Below are 13,696 nucleotides of genomic sequence, written 5' to 3'. Positions count from 1 at the left end.
GGCTGCACAGTGCAGGGGCAGCCGGTGCACAAGTCATTTCATTGAGAACAGTCATCCTGAGGCATCTCCTCCAACCACAGCATCGCAAGATAAAGCCAAAGGTGCAGAGCAGCCTTGTTGCTCTCACCCCTTGTTCCTCCACTGCTCCCTGCAGCGTGGTGGCAGCTCTGCAGGCAGGTAGCAGCAGGGAGCTGGGCTGGAGCTGTGGTTCCCTTTAAGGGTTTCCCGTAAAATTATTATTTCTCACCATGAGCCTTCTCCAGGAGGCTCATTCAAGGCAGGTTCTCATCCTCCATGCCTAAAAAGCACCGACCCACCAGTACAGGGCTGGGTGCCTGGGGCAGGACAGCGCTGCGCTTGCGTGGCAGGGGATGTTACGCAGCTCTCCTCCCTCTCCCCATTCCTCCGCAGCCTGAGCCTGCCCATGTCTCGCAGGAAGCCTTCTGCCATGGCGGTTTCTGCCTCGGTCGCGGCACCGCAGAGAGTCTCGTGTGGACGGGGACGGCTGTGTTTCTCGCTGTGACTCACCCTCCTCCTCCCCCTTCTCCTTCCACAGCAACAGTTGGAGGAAGAAGCAGCCAAACCACCAGAGCCTGAAAAACCCATCTCCCCGCCTCCTATCGAGTCCAAACATCGCAGCTTGGTGCAGATCATCTACGACGAGAACAGGGTGAGTCTGGAAATGATGGAAGTACAAACGTGCGATCGTGTCGTGTCACCATGGCCAGGGATGGGGAGGTTGGTAAGGGGTAGGTGGGGGATTCCCCTGGGTGAGGCCCCTGGGGTGGAGGCCGTGGGAGGCGGATAGATGGAGCCCTGACAGGGATGGTGACGCCAGAGGGCTGTGCCGTGAGGAGCTTGCTCTGCTCGGTGGATTGAGCACAAATGTCTTCTGAAGAACCTGTCTGGGGGGGGGGTGGTTCCTGCGATCAGCCTTAGATTCAAAGCGTTCAGGCGATGCTTCAGAGCCCTGTCTGTTAAACAGCTTGTTTCATCCTCTCCCCTGGGAGTGAACCTGCTTGAAAGCTGCCCCAAAGGATGGGCTTTGGCATGGTGGGGTGGGCTGCATGGATGGAGGGGGACATCTGTGATGCTCCAGTAGTGGCAGGCCAGCTACGAGCTCTTCTGGCTGCCCCTGAGCCCCCCGGGCTGGAGCAGAAAGGATGTGGATGTAGCCGTGGCTGGATTTGTGGATATTTGATGCTGTAAATAGCATTAGCAAAGGTCAGCCTGGCATCTCTGGCTCTGGATCTCTGCCTTGACCGTTCATTTGTTGCACTCAGCCGTTGCCTGTAATAGCAGCCTAAGGAGACGCAAATTTTGCTGTGTGCTTCGGAACGATGCTAGGAAATTGGACCCTTTGGTAGATAATCAAGCATATTCATTTTCATTTAGGTGTTGGATAAAAAGGATGATTTTGCATAAAAGGAAAACTACCAGTCGCTAATTATTTTGAATTGCGAGGCCTGCGATTTCACTGGGAGCTGCAGAAATCCAGGTGCCTGACTCCTAAAAAGAAAAAAAAAATAAAAAAAAATCACATACCCTGCGCTCCCAGGCCGTGCAATTTTCCTGGTTTTCCTTTTTCCATCTGCTTCTCTCCCTGAAACCCAATACTGGCACGGTCTGTTGTGCGAGTTGGTGAAGGCTGAGGTCGATGTGTTTGAAGCATTAGCCAGCGCCAGCTGGTGATAACTTTACAGACATTGGGCTCTGGGGGCAGGTGCTGAGTGTTCCTGAAAGCCATTCAGCCCGTGGCACCACCAAGTGCCCTCTCCAGGGGTCTTGGGCTAGGTGGCTTGTGCCTCCTGTGCAAGGGGTTAGGTTCAGAAAAACGAGGTCTCAAACGTTTTTATTCCTGTTTCCTTGAGCCCCATCCTCCTTGGATGCTTGTGTACCTGGGCCATGTTATGAGGGGAGGAGAGGGGTGATGGTGCTGAGGCGGGAAGGAACGGTGATCTTAAGCCATTGCATCCTCAACAGCCTGCGTCGTGGGACCTGGGTCAGGGCTGGCTGTCCTGCCAGACCCTTGTCCTGCTTTGTCACCTCTCGTCTCTGCCCATGCCAGCAGCAGTCACCCTTTCCCTCCCATCACCCTGAGTCCCCATCACCTCCTCCACAGCAGACACAATCTGCTCTCAAAACCTCTGCCGCAGCTCAGTGCAGTCCTCGGGGTTGCTGCCCTGTCCCGCGGGTAGTGGCAAAGAGTCCAGAGAGCAAGTGTGGAGTTCTGTGTTTCTTCTTGAAAGCGTGTAGCCATAATACCTGGGACGCTGTCGTGTGCAGTGCTCAGAGCTGGTGGCATCCGTTTGTCAGCATGCCTGACTTTACTCCAGGTTAGACAGATCCTCGAAGCCAGGCTGCTACCAGGAGTGTTTTGCTATTAACCTTCACAATAGGGTGCTCCTGTTCCAGGTGAGTGCTCAGCAAGTGGAGGTCATGTCTGATACCAAATGTCTGCATAATTTCAAATCTGGCTTCATGTTTGTGTCTGTGTGATCCCTGTGATGGGTAAATGATGATTCTTCCGCTGTTCTTGTAAAGCCCCATTTGAATAGCGTGTAAGCAACCCTGTCTGTGGGTAGGAGACTCAAACAATCCTTCCCTTTTGCTTGGTAGAAACCATGGTCTGGAGGGAAGTTCCTCCTTTGAAGAAGATGTGATCTATTCATGGGCAACGGAGAGTCGCCAGAGCTTTGCTGGCCTCTTGTAATGGCTGAGGCCGGGTGATGAAAGGCCCTTTCAAGTGCCATCATGTGGAGATGAAGCTGTGGGCTGCAGGGGGAAGGGTGTGCTGAGCCTTGCCAACAGTCATGGCTCCAGTGCCAAAGGTGGGATTCAGGATGCAATTGTCCTTCTGAAGGGCATCCCTGGGATCAGCTTTCAGCCTCTCGCCTCCCTTGGACACATTCGGGATGCCTTTTGGTGATGACTCTTCCCCTTGGGACCAGCAGGAGGAAAGCCAGAAGAGGAGTGGATGTGGGAGCATCAGTTAGGATCATGGGTGGAAGAGAGTGGTTGGTGGGCAGATGTCAGGTTGCTTTGGGTGGGTTTGGTGGCAGCAGGTGTTCTGGGCGTACCCACCTGCGGCTTTGCAGCAGCTTAATACTTAGTTGTAAGGTGAGTTGGTAGGAGCAAAGGGCCATGAGCCTGATGGAGACACATTGATTTAGAGTGGGGAAGGTCACTGAGCCAAATTTTAAGCCTTTCCACTTCTTCTGTGCTGCGGAAAAGCAGTGAAGCTGGGTGCCTCGAGGTCCGCTCGCAGGAAAAGCGGCTGTAACGGCTGAGCCAGGGCTCCAGCCTGCACACAAAGGGAGGAAGAGCCTGATTTACTTGCATTGCTCAGCTTGGGACTTGCTTGAGGGGGGCAGCGTGCGGTAAGAAATGCAAATAAAAAGAGGATATTCAGGCACTGGAAAGAGGCGAGAGAGCAAAGCGCCCCAGAAGAGCTGGCAAAGCCCAAAATGATCTTTAAAGAGCAATACTGCGGAAGGGACAGGAAGCCAGCGCTTGTGCCGATCCCAGAGCAGGTGGGAGGTGGCATGCTTCGTGGAGGGGCTGTTGCCTGGCTCTGGCTTAATTTTTCATGAACCACGGATCTGTGCTTCACCGAGCAGGCGGGTGCCGCCGTGCCCGTTCCCACCGCTTCTGCCAGGCTGTGCCGGGGAAGCACACTGCGTGCAGTTATACCCCGAACAAAGGAGGCACCAAAAACGGTCCATGGGAGAGAGGAGGTTACATGAGGACAGAGCAGCTAGAAACGCCGGAAAATCAAGTTAACCAGCCATTCTGTGACCTACTTTCCTTTTGGCGATAGCTGTGGCTTTGCAGGGGTGAATGGTTTCTAATTTTAGCTTATGGTTCATCAGGGAAGTCTATGTATTTTTCTCACCGCTGTGCTGGGTATGGGTGAGGGGTTGGGATGCAGGTTGGCACTGGCCTGTATCCGATTTTTTATCAAAATTCAGGTTTGCTGATGCTAAATGCCCATCACGCTGCGTTTCCCTCTTGTGACCTACCTAATGTGTACAATTTTGAAAAGTTCGTGGCGTTGGAGTGGATAATTGTCGAAAACGTGACCTGTAATCCCCTCTTGCTACACTCTGCTGGGCAAGTAATTGATTTCCAGAAGAAAAAGTTGACTGTACAGATTCTGCTGGGGAAGAGTGGAGAGAAGCTGCTCTTGGCTGTGCTGAAATCCTGTGCTGTGAGGCTGTGGTTGCATTTGGGAAGGCTTTAGGAGACTTGGATAATAGAGAGTCGATACTGAAGATATAAGTGCCTCCAGCCTTAGGTATGTGCTGACTGGAGCCACCTTACCTTGCCTCCAAAGATGAGCCGTGAAGTTGCACCCAAAAAAACACCTTTTGAGAAACGTTTGTAGTGTAAGACAGAAAAACACACATGCGTGTATCCAAGCCAAAATTTCAACTGTGAGTGCAAACTGTCCCATTTCTGAAAGGATGTATGAGAATGGAAGTTAACATTTTTGGTGCTCTCCATAGACTAAACTGAGAATAAACAGTGGGTAGCATTTTCAGAAGCATCTGAGTCCTATTTTCAAAAGTGCTTTTAGTCCTTGAAGAGACAGAATGATGTTTGAAAACAGTGGTGGGTGCTAAAATCACCGAGACCGTTCAGGAGGTGCCATGGGTTGCTCAGAGGACTGTTTCGGCTACAGGGGTGTGTTTGCCAGTCACCCCCTTTCCAGGGGGAGCTACCTGTGGAGACTGAGGTGATGCAGATGTTGGGGATCTCTTAAATGGAACCGTGTGAGCGACCTTTAGCGCCTCCTGCACGTAGGGAAGCTGATCCCTGGTGGGTTTGGCACCTTTAAGGTGGGAGCTGTGTGGCAGAGCCTCCTTGCAGGGTTTAATTTGCCCCTCTGGGGTGTGTTACTGTATCGAGAGAATTCAGCTTTCTTCCACCTCAAATCCCCATAACCAGGACAGATGATCTGTGTATATTTATAGCTGTGGCTTTATTCCACTGGGCCATTCACGGGATTCCTTGCATCTGTCTTCCCTTGAAACTGATTGAGCGTACCTGAGCTTGAAGATGTTTTCGTGCTTTAAATGGAAATTTCCAGGTCCCTCACTAAGCACGGGGAGGAGGGTGGCGTTGCCATTGCTCCAAGCTGCTCTCCGTGCCTTTCCCGGGCCGCTGGGCTGGCTGAGCTCTCCTTGTCAGCGTGTCCTGGAGGAAGCTGCACTGCGGCAGCCCTGGCCGTGCCAGCAGCCCACCTTGACTAGGCTGGGTGAATTCTCCGCCAAATCCCCTGCGTGCCCAAAGCCGGCTGTGTGATGTGCTCGTGCCTTCTCTCCGACCGTTGTGACAACGCGGAGCCTGCATGTACCCACCTCCAGCTCTCTGCTCGCCAGATCCGGGTGGTTGAAGGCTCTCTGCAGACCTGCTGTGCGTCGGAGCCAGGCAGGATTCCTGCTCAGAGACCAACAGATAAAAACCAGCCTCCGTCCTCGTGTTAGACCTGTCCCTGCAAACAAGCACATGCCAGCTTTCCTCTAAAACACTGAGCTCATTTATTGGAGAGGTCACGTCAGGACACGGCGTGACTTTGCCCTCCACCGCCGTGCCAGGGAGGGGACGCCACGTGCTGCGACCCACCACAACGTGCCCAGGGCTGGGACGAGTCCCCTGCGTCACCCCTGCACACTGTGGGTGCCGAGGGCTTGTGGCCACGCGCGCCCATCCCTGCTCTGCTGTCAGCCCTCTGAAAAACTGGGTTTGATGCAGTGCAGGCAGTGGAAGCAGGCAGCAGCATCTGTCTCGCTCTTGGGATTGAGTTGGTGGAAATCAATAAGATTAAATTTTAATTCGTTTTCTGTCTCGGTGCTTGTTCCTTCAAAAGGGCACAGCTATCTATCTATAAATTCAGCATTATGCTGTAAAATTGGAATTCAAAGGATTGTTTTGAACTTTTTCCACCCCCTGCTGCTGTTGTGTCTGTGCGGAGCGTGTTCCCAGCTATCCTCTTACCCTCCTCAAATACCTTCATAAAGCATTAATGCCCCATCCATAAATAAGAAAATAAATAAATGAACACTTTTAGCATTGCAAAGCATCATCTAGCCGTTAACTACTCAAAGGCACTGAGTGTGACTCAGATCCCACGGGGATTTTATGTCTGTATAACTCTGATTTTCTATGAACTCCTGATTTACATTAGAAAGGGAAGAATCAGGCCTGCACAGTCAGCACGGAGCTGGTGCAGTAAATAAAACCTTATCAGTGAAACTGCTTTCGAGCATTAAATCTGCAGGGTTTTTTTTTTTCCAAATTCTAGTTTATGTAGTAGTTGGGGTGGGGGCATTTTGTATTTGGCTGCTGAAAGGGCTGTGTTCATTTTGCTTTTGTTTGTGATAACTTTTATTCTGGAGTTGCCTCATCTTGACTTGGTGATGCACAATGGGCTTTCACGTAGTTCAGAGGAAAAGTGGAAAGGTCAGAGTTTAGATGCTATTACCATTTCTGCATGATAGCAAGATTTCCAAAAAGACAAAATCAAAACATTTAGCCTGGAGTCATTGAGAATCATTTAATTTTTCTCTTGGATTTTAAGGAAATTTTGTTGGTGTTTTTGATGATGCTGATGTCTGTTTTTAATGTCTGCTTCAGGATCTGGAGTTCCCAGTAGGTATATTGACTTAGAAGCTTTGTCCATGACTAACCCAGACCAGATAATGCTGTGTCCTGCATTTTCGGGTCCTGGAAATAAGGATGAAAAGTGCAGAGAACTCAAGTCTGTCAGAGGAAGGAGCACAGACCCTGTGGCATGGCTCCAGCTCCTTGAGTTGAGTGATCAGAGCTTTCCTGTAACTGCTCCAGCGCTGAGACTTTGATTTCTAAAAGCCTTCTGTGCAATGGTAACATTTTCAGCAGTTTTGCAATGGCGAAACATTCAACAACAGTTTGCAGTGGCAAAGCCTCATTAGCACCTTCCTTTAAAATTAAAATGCCTTTGAACAGCACTGTAACCTCGCAGACAACAGAGCCTGATGCCAGGTCTGTGTGCCAGTGGCCACCCAGCTACGGTGTGGGGTTCACCTCTTGGCTGGGGATGGAGTACAAGCGAGCTGGCCACAGAAACTGCCTGGCAATGACTAGCCAAAGCTGGAGACTGGCGAGCAACAGGAATGAGTTGGCTTGTCATGCTCCGCACTGGGATTAACACACGGCTCCAACGTGACGCGTTTCCTCAGTTTTCTCGCTATTTATGATTAGTCATTCGTAACCACTGCTACATGGATCTGCTGGCCCGAGCCTTGGGGATGAGGCTCCATCACTGCTGGAGATGGCTCCAGCCCAGCGTGGGGTGGTTGGGGAAGGGGGGAGTGTGCAGGGCACCCGTGTCCCGTGGGCACTGCTGGAGAGCATCAGCCCCTGCAGCGGGTCAGAGGAGCTTGGCACATAGCACCAAGGCTGACTGACGTCCCCTGATGCCCGGGGACGTTTGGGCTCAAGGGCAGCCTGGGGGAGAACACACGTCCCTGGTTCCCACGGTTGGGCTGGGAGCGGTGGTGGTGGCCATCCCTGCTGGCTGCGGGAGCTGGAGAGGGAAGAGCATTGCCTTTCCTTCCCATGGCACCAGGGCTCATCCCACCTGCTTTGTGGGGAAGGCAGCAAATTGCTGGTGTGGTTTGGCTTTTGGAGAGAGGGTGTTGAGGTTTAAGGGTGAAAAAAATTAGTATAGTCATAGGATTAAAAACCTTTCCTCGGGTTGTGGTTTGGTCCTGGCAGATCCTGGCAGAGGTAGGGCTTTTAGATACCCCCAGACAGTTTGCTTTTCTGTTTTGTGTAGAAAGGTGTCTTGCCTGAGGATTTCCATGATTTCTGCTGACTTCAGCCACACTTCTCCCAAATTTTGTTTTAAAAAAAAGGCCAACTCCAGCCTGCCTCTTTGCTGTGCCACTCCTGCAGCTCCGCCTGCTCCCGGGACGTCGTGGTGCTGGGACAGGAATTTTTCCCAGTGCTGCCCTGTGCGCAGTTCTCCTGCCTCTCGAAGGGCTTCACTTATCTCCATGCAGGACATGCCTGGTCCCAAATAGAAACCCTTCCATTCCCCAGCACTGCTGCCTACGGGCTGCTATAAATAACCCCGGGAGCACGGTTCAGCTGCAGCAGCTTTGTGCTGCATGGAGCCATGGCTGGAGTCAGTCCAAGAAAATGCCGCCTCCTAATTTCAGATCCGCTTTCTCAAAATAACTTTTGTGTTTCCTTCTCTTCCATTTTTAAACTTTGCTTTAAGAAGAGCCCACACGAAATCCCAGACTCTCCCTCCTCTGGTTTCGGATGCTCCGCTGCCTCGTGGGGTCGGCTCGTCATCCCCATGGGAGCTCACATGGCCGGGAAGTTGCTCTCCTGCCCGCTTCCCCCTCCCACGCCTATTTTAAATTTCTTCAAAGGAAAAACAAGGGGCTGGAGTTTGCTTTGGAAGCCAAATGCTTTTTAGGCGAGAATGGAGATTTTTTGTAGTCTGCAGGGAGGTTTTTGTTGTTGTCGAAGATATCTTTAGTTCCAGGCCTGTTGGAGGAACATGAGATGGAGTAAGAGCATGACCTCCCCAGCCACGGGCTGCCTGGCTGTGGGGAGATGGGGAGGGAGCATTTTGGGGGCAGATGCTGCTGCTGGCCACATCTGTGGGTCCCCTTTTGTATCTGTGGGCCCCGTGGTGACACAGATCAGTGTTTGCACCTCAGCTGCACTTCTTGAGACACCTTGATCCTTTCAAAAATGTGCTTGGAGGGCCAGTGCGTGAGGGACTTCACCTCGCCATTAGAGTTGCGCCTAAGCGTGCCTCTGCCCTTGGAAGTGCCCACGGTTTGCCCATGCCTGTGCTGGTGTGAAACCCAGAGCCGTTCTACCAGAGCAAAGCGACTCTGATGGTAAATGGGAGCAAAATTCAGCCTTGGGGCTTCAATCCCTCCGCAAACACCACTGCTCCCAGCGTTGTAGCAGTATTCCGGGACTCTGCGGCATCGAGAAAAGGGGTCATTAGCTGCTTGCTGTGGAGCTGCAGAGGGACTGTAAAACCGGTGGGGATCTTCGTGCATCTCACCAGAAGTAATGGCTAGATTTGCTTCCTGATACATTTCTTTCTGTTAAATAACAGGGATTGCAGGGGCGGGCTGGGTTGTTCAGCAGATGTAGGATGAGCCCTCTGGTTTCCTTCTGCAGGGTCAATCACTAAATGTACTCCTCTAACAGGATCAATACTGGAGCTGAGCCCTAGGTGGCTGTGCCTCTGGAAAGGGAAAGGATTTAACAGGACTGCTGGTGGTATTCAGTAAAGGCCCTGTGGCTGCAGGGGAAGCTGGGGGCTGCCCTTGCACCTTAACAGTTTGCCTAAATTTTCCAGCCAAGCTTCTGGCTAACTGGGCCCTTAGGCAAGAGGATGTCTCCCTGTGTCTGTCTGTCCTTTAGGATGAGACCCAGCCTGGTGGGAACCTTCTACTGAGTGTGATATCCTTCCCAATTCTGCCGCCAGCTCTCACCTTGGTGTGTGTGGCCTTTCAGACAGCTCATTACAGTTCTGCTATGATCTGATAAATGCAGCAAGGAGGATCAGCAATTACAGTGGGTGTCAAGTGTTAATTGGGCAGCTTTCAAGATAGAGGCATTTCTTTGTGTACGTACAAAGATATGACGTGCTCGGAATAGCTTCCCCTCCTGATCTTTCGTTCTGGAGACGTGTATATTACAGTCGGTTAATGCAAGACAAATTATGTCATTCTTCTTGATTCGCCACATGTTCTGCCTATGGTGATTTGCCTCTGGGTTGTCTCATTAAGTTGTCTAAACATGGCAAATGCAGCAGCTGAACATACTCAGCTTTTTCTCAAAGTTAATCGCATTGTACACACGGGCCTGCAGTATCGTCGGGTCCTAGCTGTGCAGTCCGCCGCTGCCAGGGCATCCTTCATCAGCACTGGTGCCCAGGAGAATGGGCCTTTGGTGGGACCAGCTGCCTCGAGCTGTGGCTGCAATCTTCCTCCTGCAGTTACGCTGCCTGCAATTAATTGATTTGCTGATTTTTGCCCCAGGTATGCATCACAAAAAGTTTGGGTAAGCTGATGCTTCTTGCTTGCCAGCAAGCAGTGGCAGGCAAGAGGGTGGTTGGCCAAATCACCCTTTTGGCAGCAGATCCAGAGTATTTTGTAGCAGTTTTAATGACACACACACCCCCCTCCACCGGAAAAGTCTTACCCCCTGGCTTTAATTGTTTAAGACTTCTGAATGCCATGGTGCTGATGTTTTCCAGGGTCAGCAGATTTTATAGCTCATGGAGACCAAAATATGAATCTTTGGCTGGGAGTTCTCAATTGTGTGATGAATATTTCCAAGGGTCACATCCCTTAGAAAAAGGGACAGACTTGACTTGTTCCTGTTAATGGAGTCAGGTGCACTGTGGGGGAAACGGCTGATGCTCTGGGGGGGAGCTGGGCTGGACTGTGCAGCTCTTGGGTTTCTCACCCAGGCTGTGTTTGCTGGGGTTCGATTTCCCCATTATCAGCTGGAGCGTCCTTGAAGATGGCAAAGCTGGGTGCAGCATTAGCTGAGGCTCCCTGTTTTTGTGACTCTGGTGGGAAATCCCCTCTCAGGGAAGAGGATCTTGTGTGGAAGAGGCACGTACTCTGCAGCGGGTGTGCTATTTTGTGGGCAGGGGAGATACGTGTCTGTTATTGTTCAGGCCAGATGTACACCCCATTGATCTAAAGCTTTGTGGGTGCTGTGGTTTGCAGGTAGGTCCTGGTGCTGGGGATCACTCTGCTTCTTCCTTAGGTCAGGTGGGGACAGTCCCTTCTCTTTCCCTTAGGTATCAAATCACCGTGAAGAACACTTAAGTGGTACCTCGATGTAAAGCTGGTTGTTCATGGAGGTTTGCTGGCCGTGTGGTCCCCTTCAGCTGTCACCTCCTGAGCTGGTAGCAGGACAGTGTGCTGGATACTGATGAGAACATGAGGACTTGCAGTGATAATCCCTGTTCTCGCTGGGGAGCGCATGGCAGCCTCACATCTGCAGCAGTCTGGTGTGGGAGAAGAGTTGGGAGCAGTTTATTGCAGTGTGGAAAATGTGATTGCTGCATGTAAACATGTGGCTGCTCTCCCTGGAGCCTGAGCCCCAGGCGAGGGCAGGCGCTTCCTCCTGTTACAGCTCTTTCCCAGCATCTCCCAGACTTCATTCTGGGATGCGCTTGTTCTCCAAAGACCCATCTCCATCACCGCCTTGGCCGTGCTTTCCCTGTGGCCCCTGAAAGCGTCTTGCAGACAGTCTGGCACCGACCAGAAGCGTGGCTGCACCGAGCAGCATGCCAGCAATGAGGGAGCAAGCCGCTGGGTGGCTGCCCCGTCTGCACAGCCCCCAGGGCTGCGGGGAGAGCCAGGCCTGGGGGGCACCTCCTGGCCCGTCGTCCTCCTGTGATGGAGCAGGACCTTGGGAGAGGCTGGAGGGGCAGAGCAGCTTGCTGGGACAGGCTCCAGCTGCGTGTCAGGCTCTGCCACAGCATCTCTAGCTGCTCTGCTTCTCTTTATGTGTGCGTGTCCTTGCCTGTGAGGTACCCAAAGGTCTGAACCCCAAGCTCTGCTGCACAGGAGTGCTGCGGATGAACAGGCAGGGATGCATTAATAGTGGTGCTGCTGCGTGCGTCGTGCGTACAGGGTGGGGGGACAACACAGTGCCAGAGCAGGCACGCTTCGTAGTTACATCTCCCATAGCATCCTTGAAGTCGCTTCTAAATTGGAGGAAAAAAACCCAAAAAACAGCTTTGTGTTCTCCTGAGCATGCAGTAAATAGAGGAGCTGGACACGTGTCCTGGTCGCCCTGTTGCGGTGAGGCACCTGGCGCGGGTGTTGCAGCCGGGCCGGGGCTGTTTCACCGGGGCGCTGGGCTCTGCTGCGGGCAGGGTGACGCACGCACCTGCTCCCGGGGCCAGCTCTGCGAAAGCACACGCTGGCAGATCAGACTGTGTGTGGGTGTGCAAAGCCCCGGCAAGGAACTTGCACACCTACCAGCTGCATCAGCACTTCTGAGGACTAGCCGGCAGCGAGGGGGGTGTGTGGGGGTGTGGAATAGGTGAAGCTTTTGGAAACCCACTGAGCGGGGCAGACGCGGGGGCAAGCCGGCAGGGTGATGTGCCAGCCTTTGGTGAGACATCCCCTGTACTGAGACCCTGGGAAACTCATCCTGCCGTGAGCTGGCGTGAAGGTGAGAGGTGCCTGCTGCTAGAGAGCAGCGTGAGCCAGGCCCCTGGGCTGAAATCCCTTCCCTGCCCCGGCTGGGCAGGCGGGATCTTCACCTGGGGTTTGCCAAAGCCCCCCTGGCTCTGCCCAGGAGCCCAGAGCCCTCCCCAGCTCCCCAGCCCTGGGGCTCAGCTCCCACTCTGCAGCTCCAGCAGGGCTCTAGCGCTTATTGGGTTAAAATGTTGAATGTGCTTCAGAAAAGGGCTTTCCCCTCCTCCCTATTTTGATCCCCGCCCCCCCCCCCCCCCCCCCTTAAATCCTGGGAAAGCTCAACTTTGCCCACTGCTCCTTCACCCCTATTTTAGGCAGCTATAGATTTCCTCTCTCACCCCCAATAGCTAAAACTATTTTATTGAACAAATGCCTCTGAAAATCTGTCTCCTTGCCCCCCCTTGCTGCCAGGTATTTGGTTTTATCATCTCAGCCCTAGTGGCTCATTGGCAGCGTGCAGCGATCTGGATTTATTGGACTGTCAGTAACCCCCACTGAAAAGCCTGGCTTTGCAAGGAAGTGCTGTTTACTGAAAATGTCATCTTTTATTTAGACTTCTGCTGCAGCCAACCCATGTCTTTTTTTCAGGCCTGTTTAATTAGTAACCACTGCACAGCCCCTGACACGTGTTCCTGGGTGGTTTTTTCTCTCTAATAAGCACTAGGTAGCTTGGCTGGGGGCGGGAGGGGGCAGAGAAGGGCTCCGCTGCGGCAGGGAGGGGAGGGAAGCGAGAGCAAGATGAGGAGCCAAGGGCAGCTCAAATGTAACGATCACATGCTCGTGAAGCGATGAATCCTAGAAAGGGCATCTCTGCGTGCGTGCCGGCTCGCCCGCCCTCCTCCTCGCACAGTGCCCGTGCGGAGGTAACGGGTGCGATCCCCTCGCCTGGCATCCTCAGGGCTCGGGGATTCGGGTCACTTCCTGGGCAGAGCTCGGATGCATTAAGGTTGTGATAACTTGAGTGACAGAGCCCTTTGCCCGTGGGGCTTTCCTGAAGGTCCAGAGCCTGATCTGAACCTTCCCACTCACTTTCAGGCAGGGGTGGGATTTGTGGCAGCTCTGCAGAGGTTTGGGAAGGGGTTTTAGCACAGGGGGAGAGTGGGAGCAACGGTCTGTGACTGTAATCGATGGCAAAAATAACTTTTCTTCTTCCTCTCCCCTTTCCTCCCTGCAGAAGAAGGCAGAGGCTGCCCACCGGATCCTGGAAGGACTGGGTCCCCAGGTGGAGCTGGTGAGTGTTACCTCTCGCTGGGGGGAGCGGGGCCAGGTTTGGAGAGGTCCCTGGGTGGCGAGTGTGGCACCCTGCGAGTGTGTCTAAGCTGTCAGAAGGAAGCATGCTGCTGGCCAGGACCTCTCACTGGCACCACACCAAGGCAGGAAACGAAGTGGCTGAGATGAGTACTGAAACACTGGCAGACACACACACACAGCCCTCTTCAGAGAGC

At 52.9% G+C, this 13,696-nt stretch overlaps 1 protein-coding gene across 1 annotated transcript in view; it reads left to right on the top strand.

Annotated features, from left to right (window-relative positions):
• Positions 1–13,696, top strand: part of NCOR2 (nuclear receptor corepressor 2) — a 255,287-nt gene that overhangs the window by 130,332 nt on the left and 111,259 nt on the right. The window contains exons 6-7 of the mRNA XM_074921112.1: positions 557–670; positions 13,426–13,482. Of these exons, the coding sequence (XP_074777213.1) occupies positions 557–670; positions 13,426–13,482 (171 nt within the window). The remainder of the gene's footprint in view (positions 1–556; positions 671–13,425; positions 13,483–13,696) is intronic.

This window comes from Athene noctua, chromosome 17, assembly GCF_965140245.1.
Source record: "Athene noctua chromosome 17, bAthNoc1.hap1.1, whole genome shotgun sequence".
In the NCBI taxonomy this organism is placed as follows: domain Eukaryota; kingdom Metazoa; phylum Chordata; class Aves; order Strigiformes; family Strigidae; genus Athene; species Athene noctua.
Note: the sequence above shows the minus strand (reverse complement) of the source record. Positions and strands in the feature narration are given on the sequence as shown.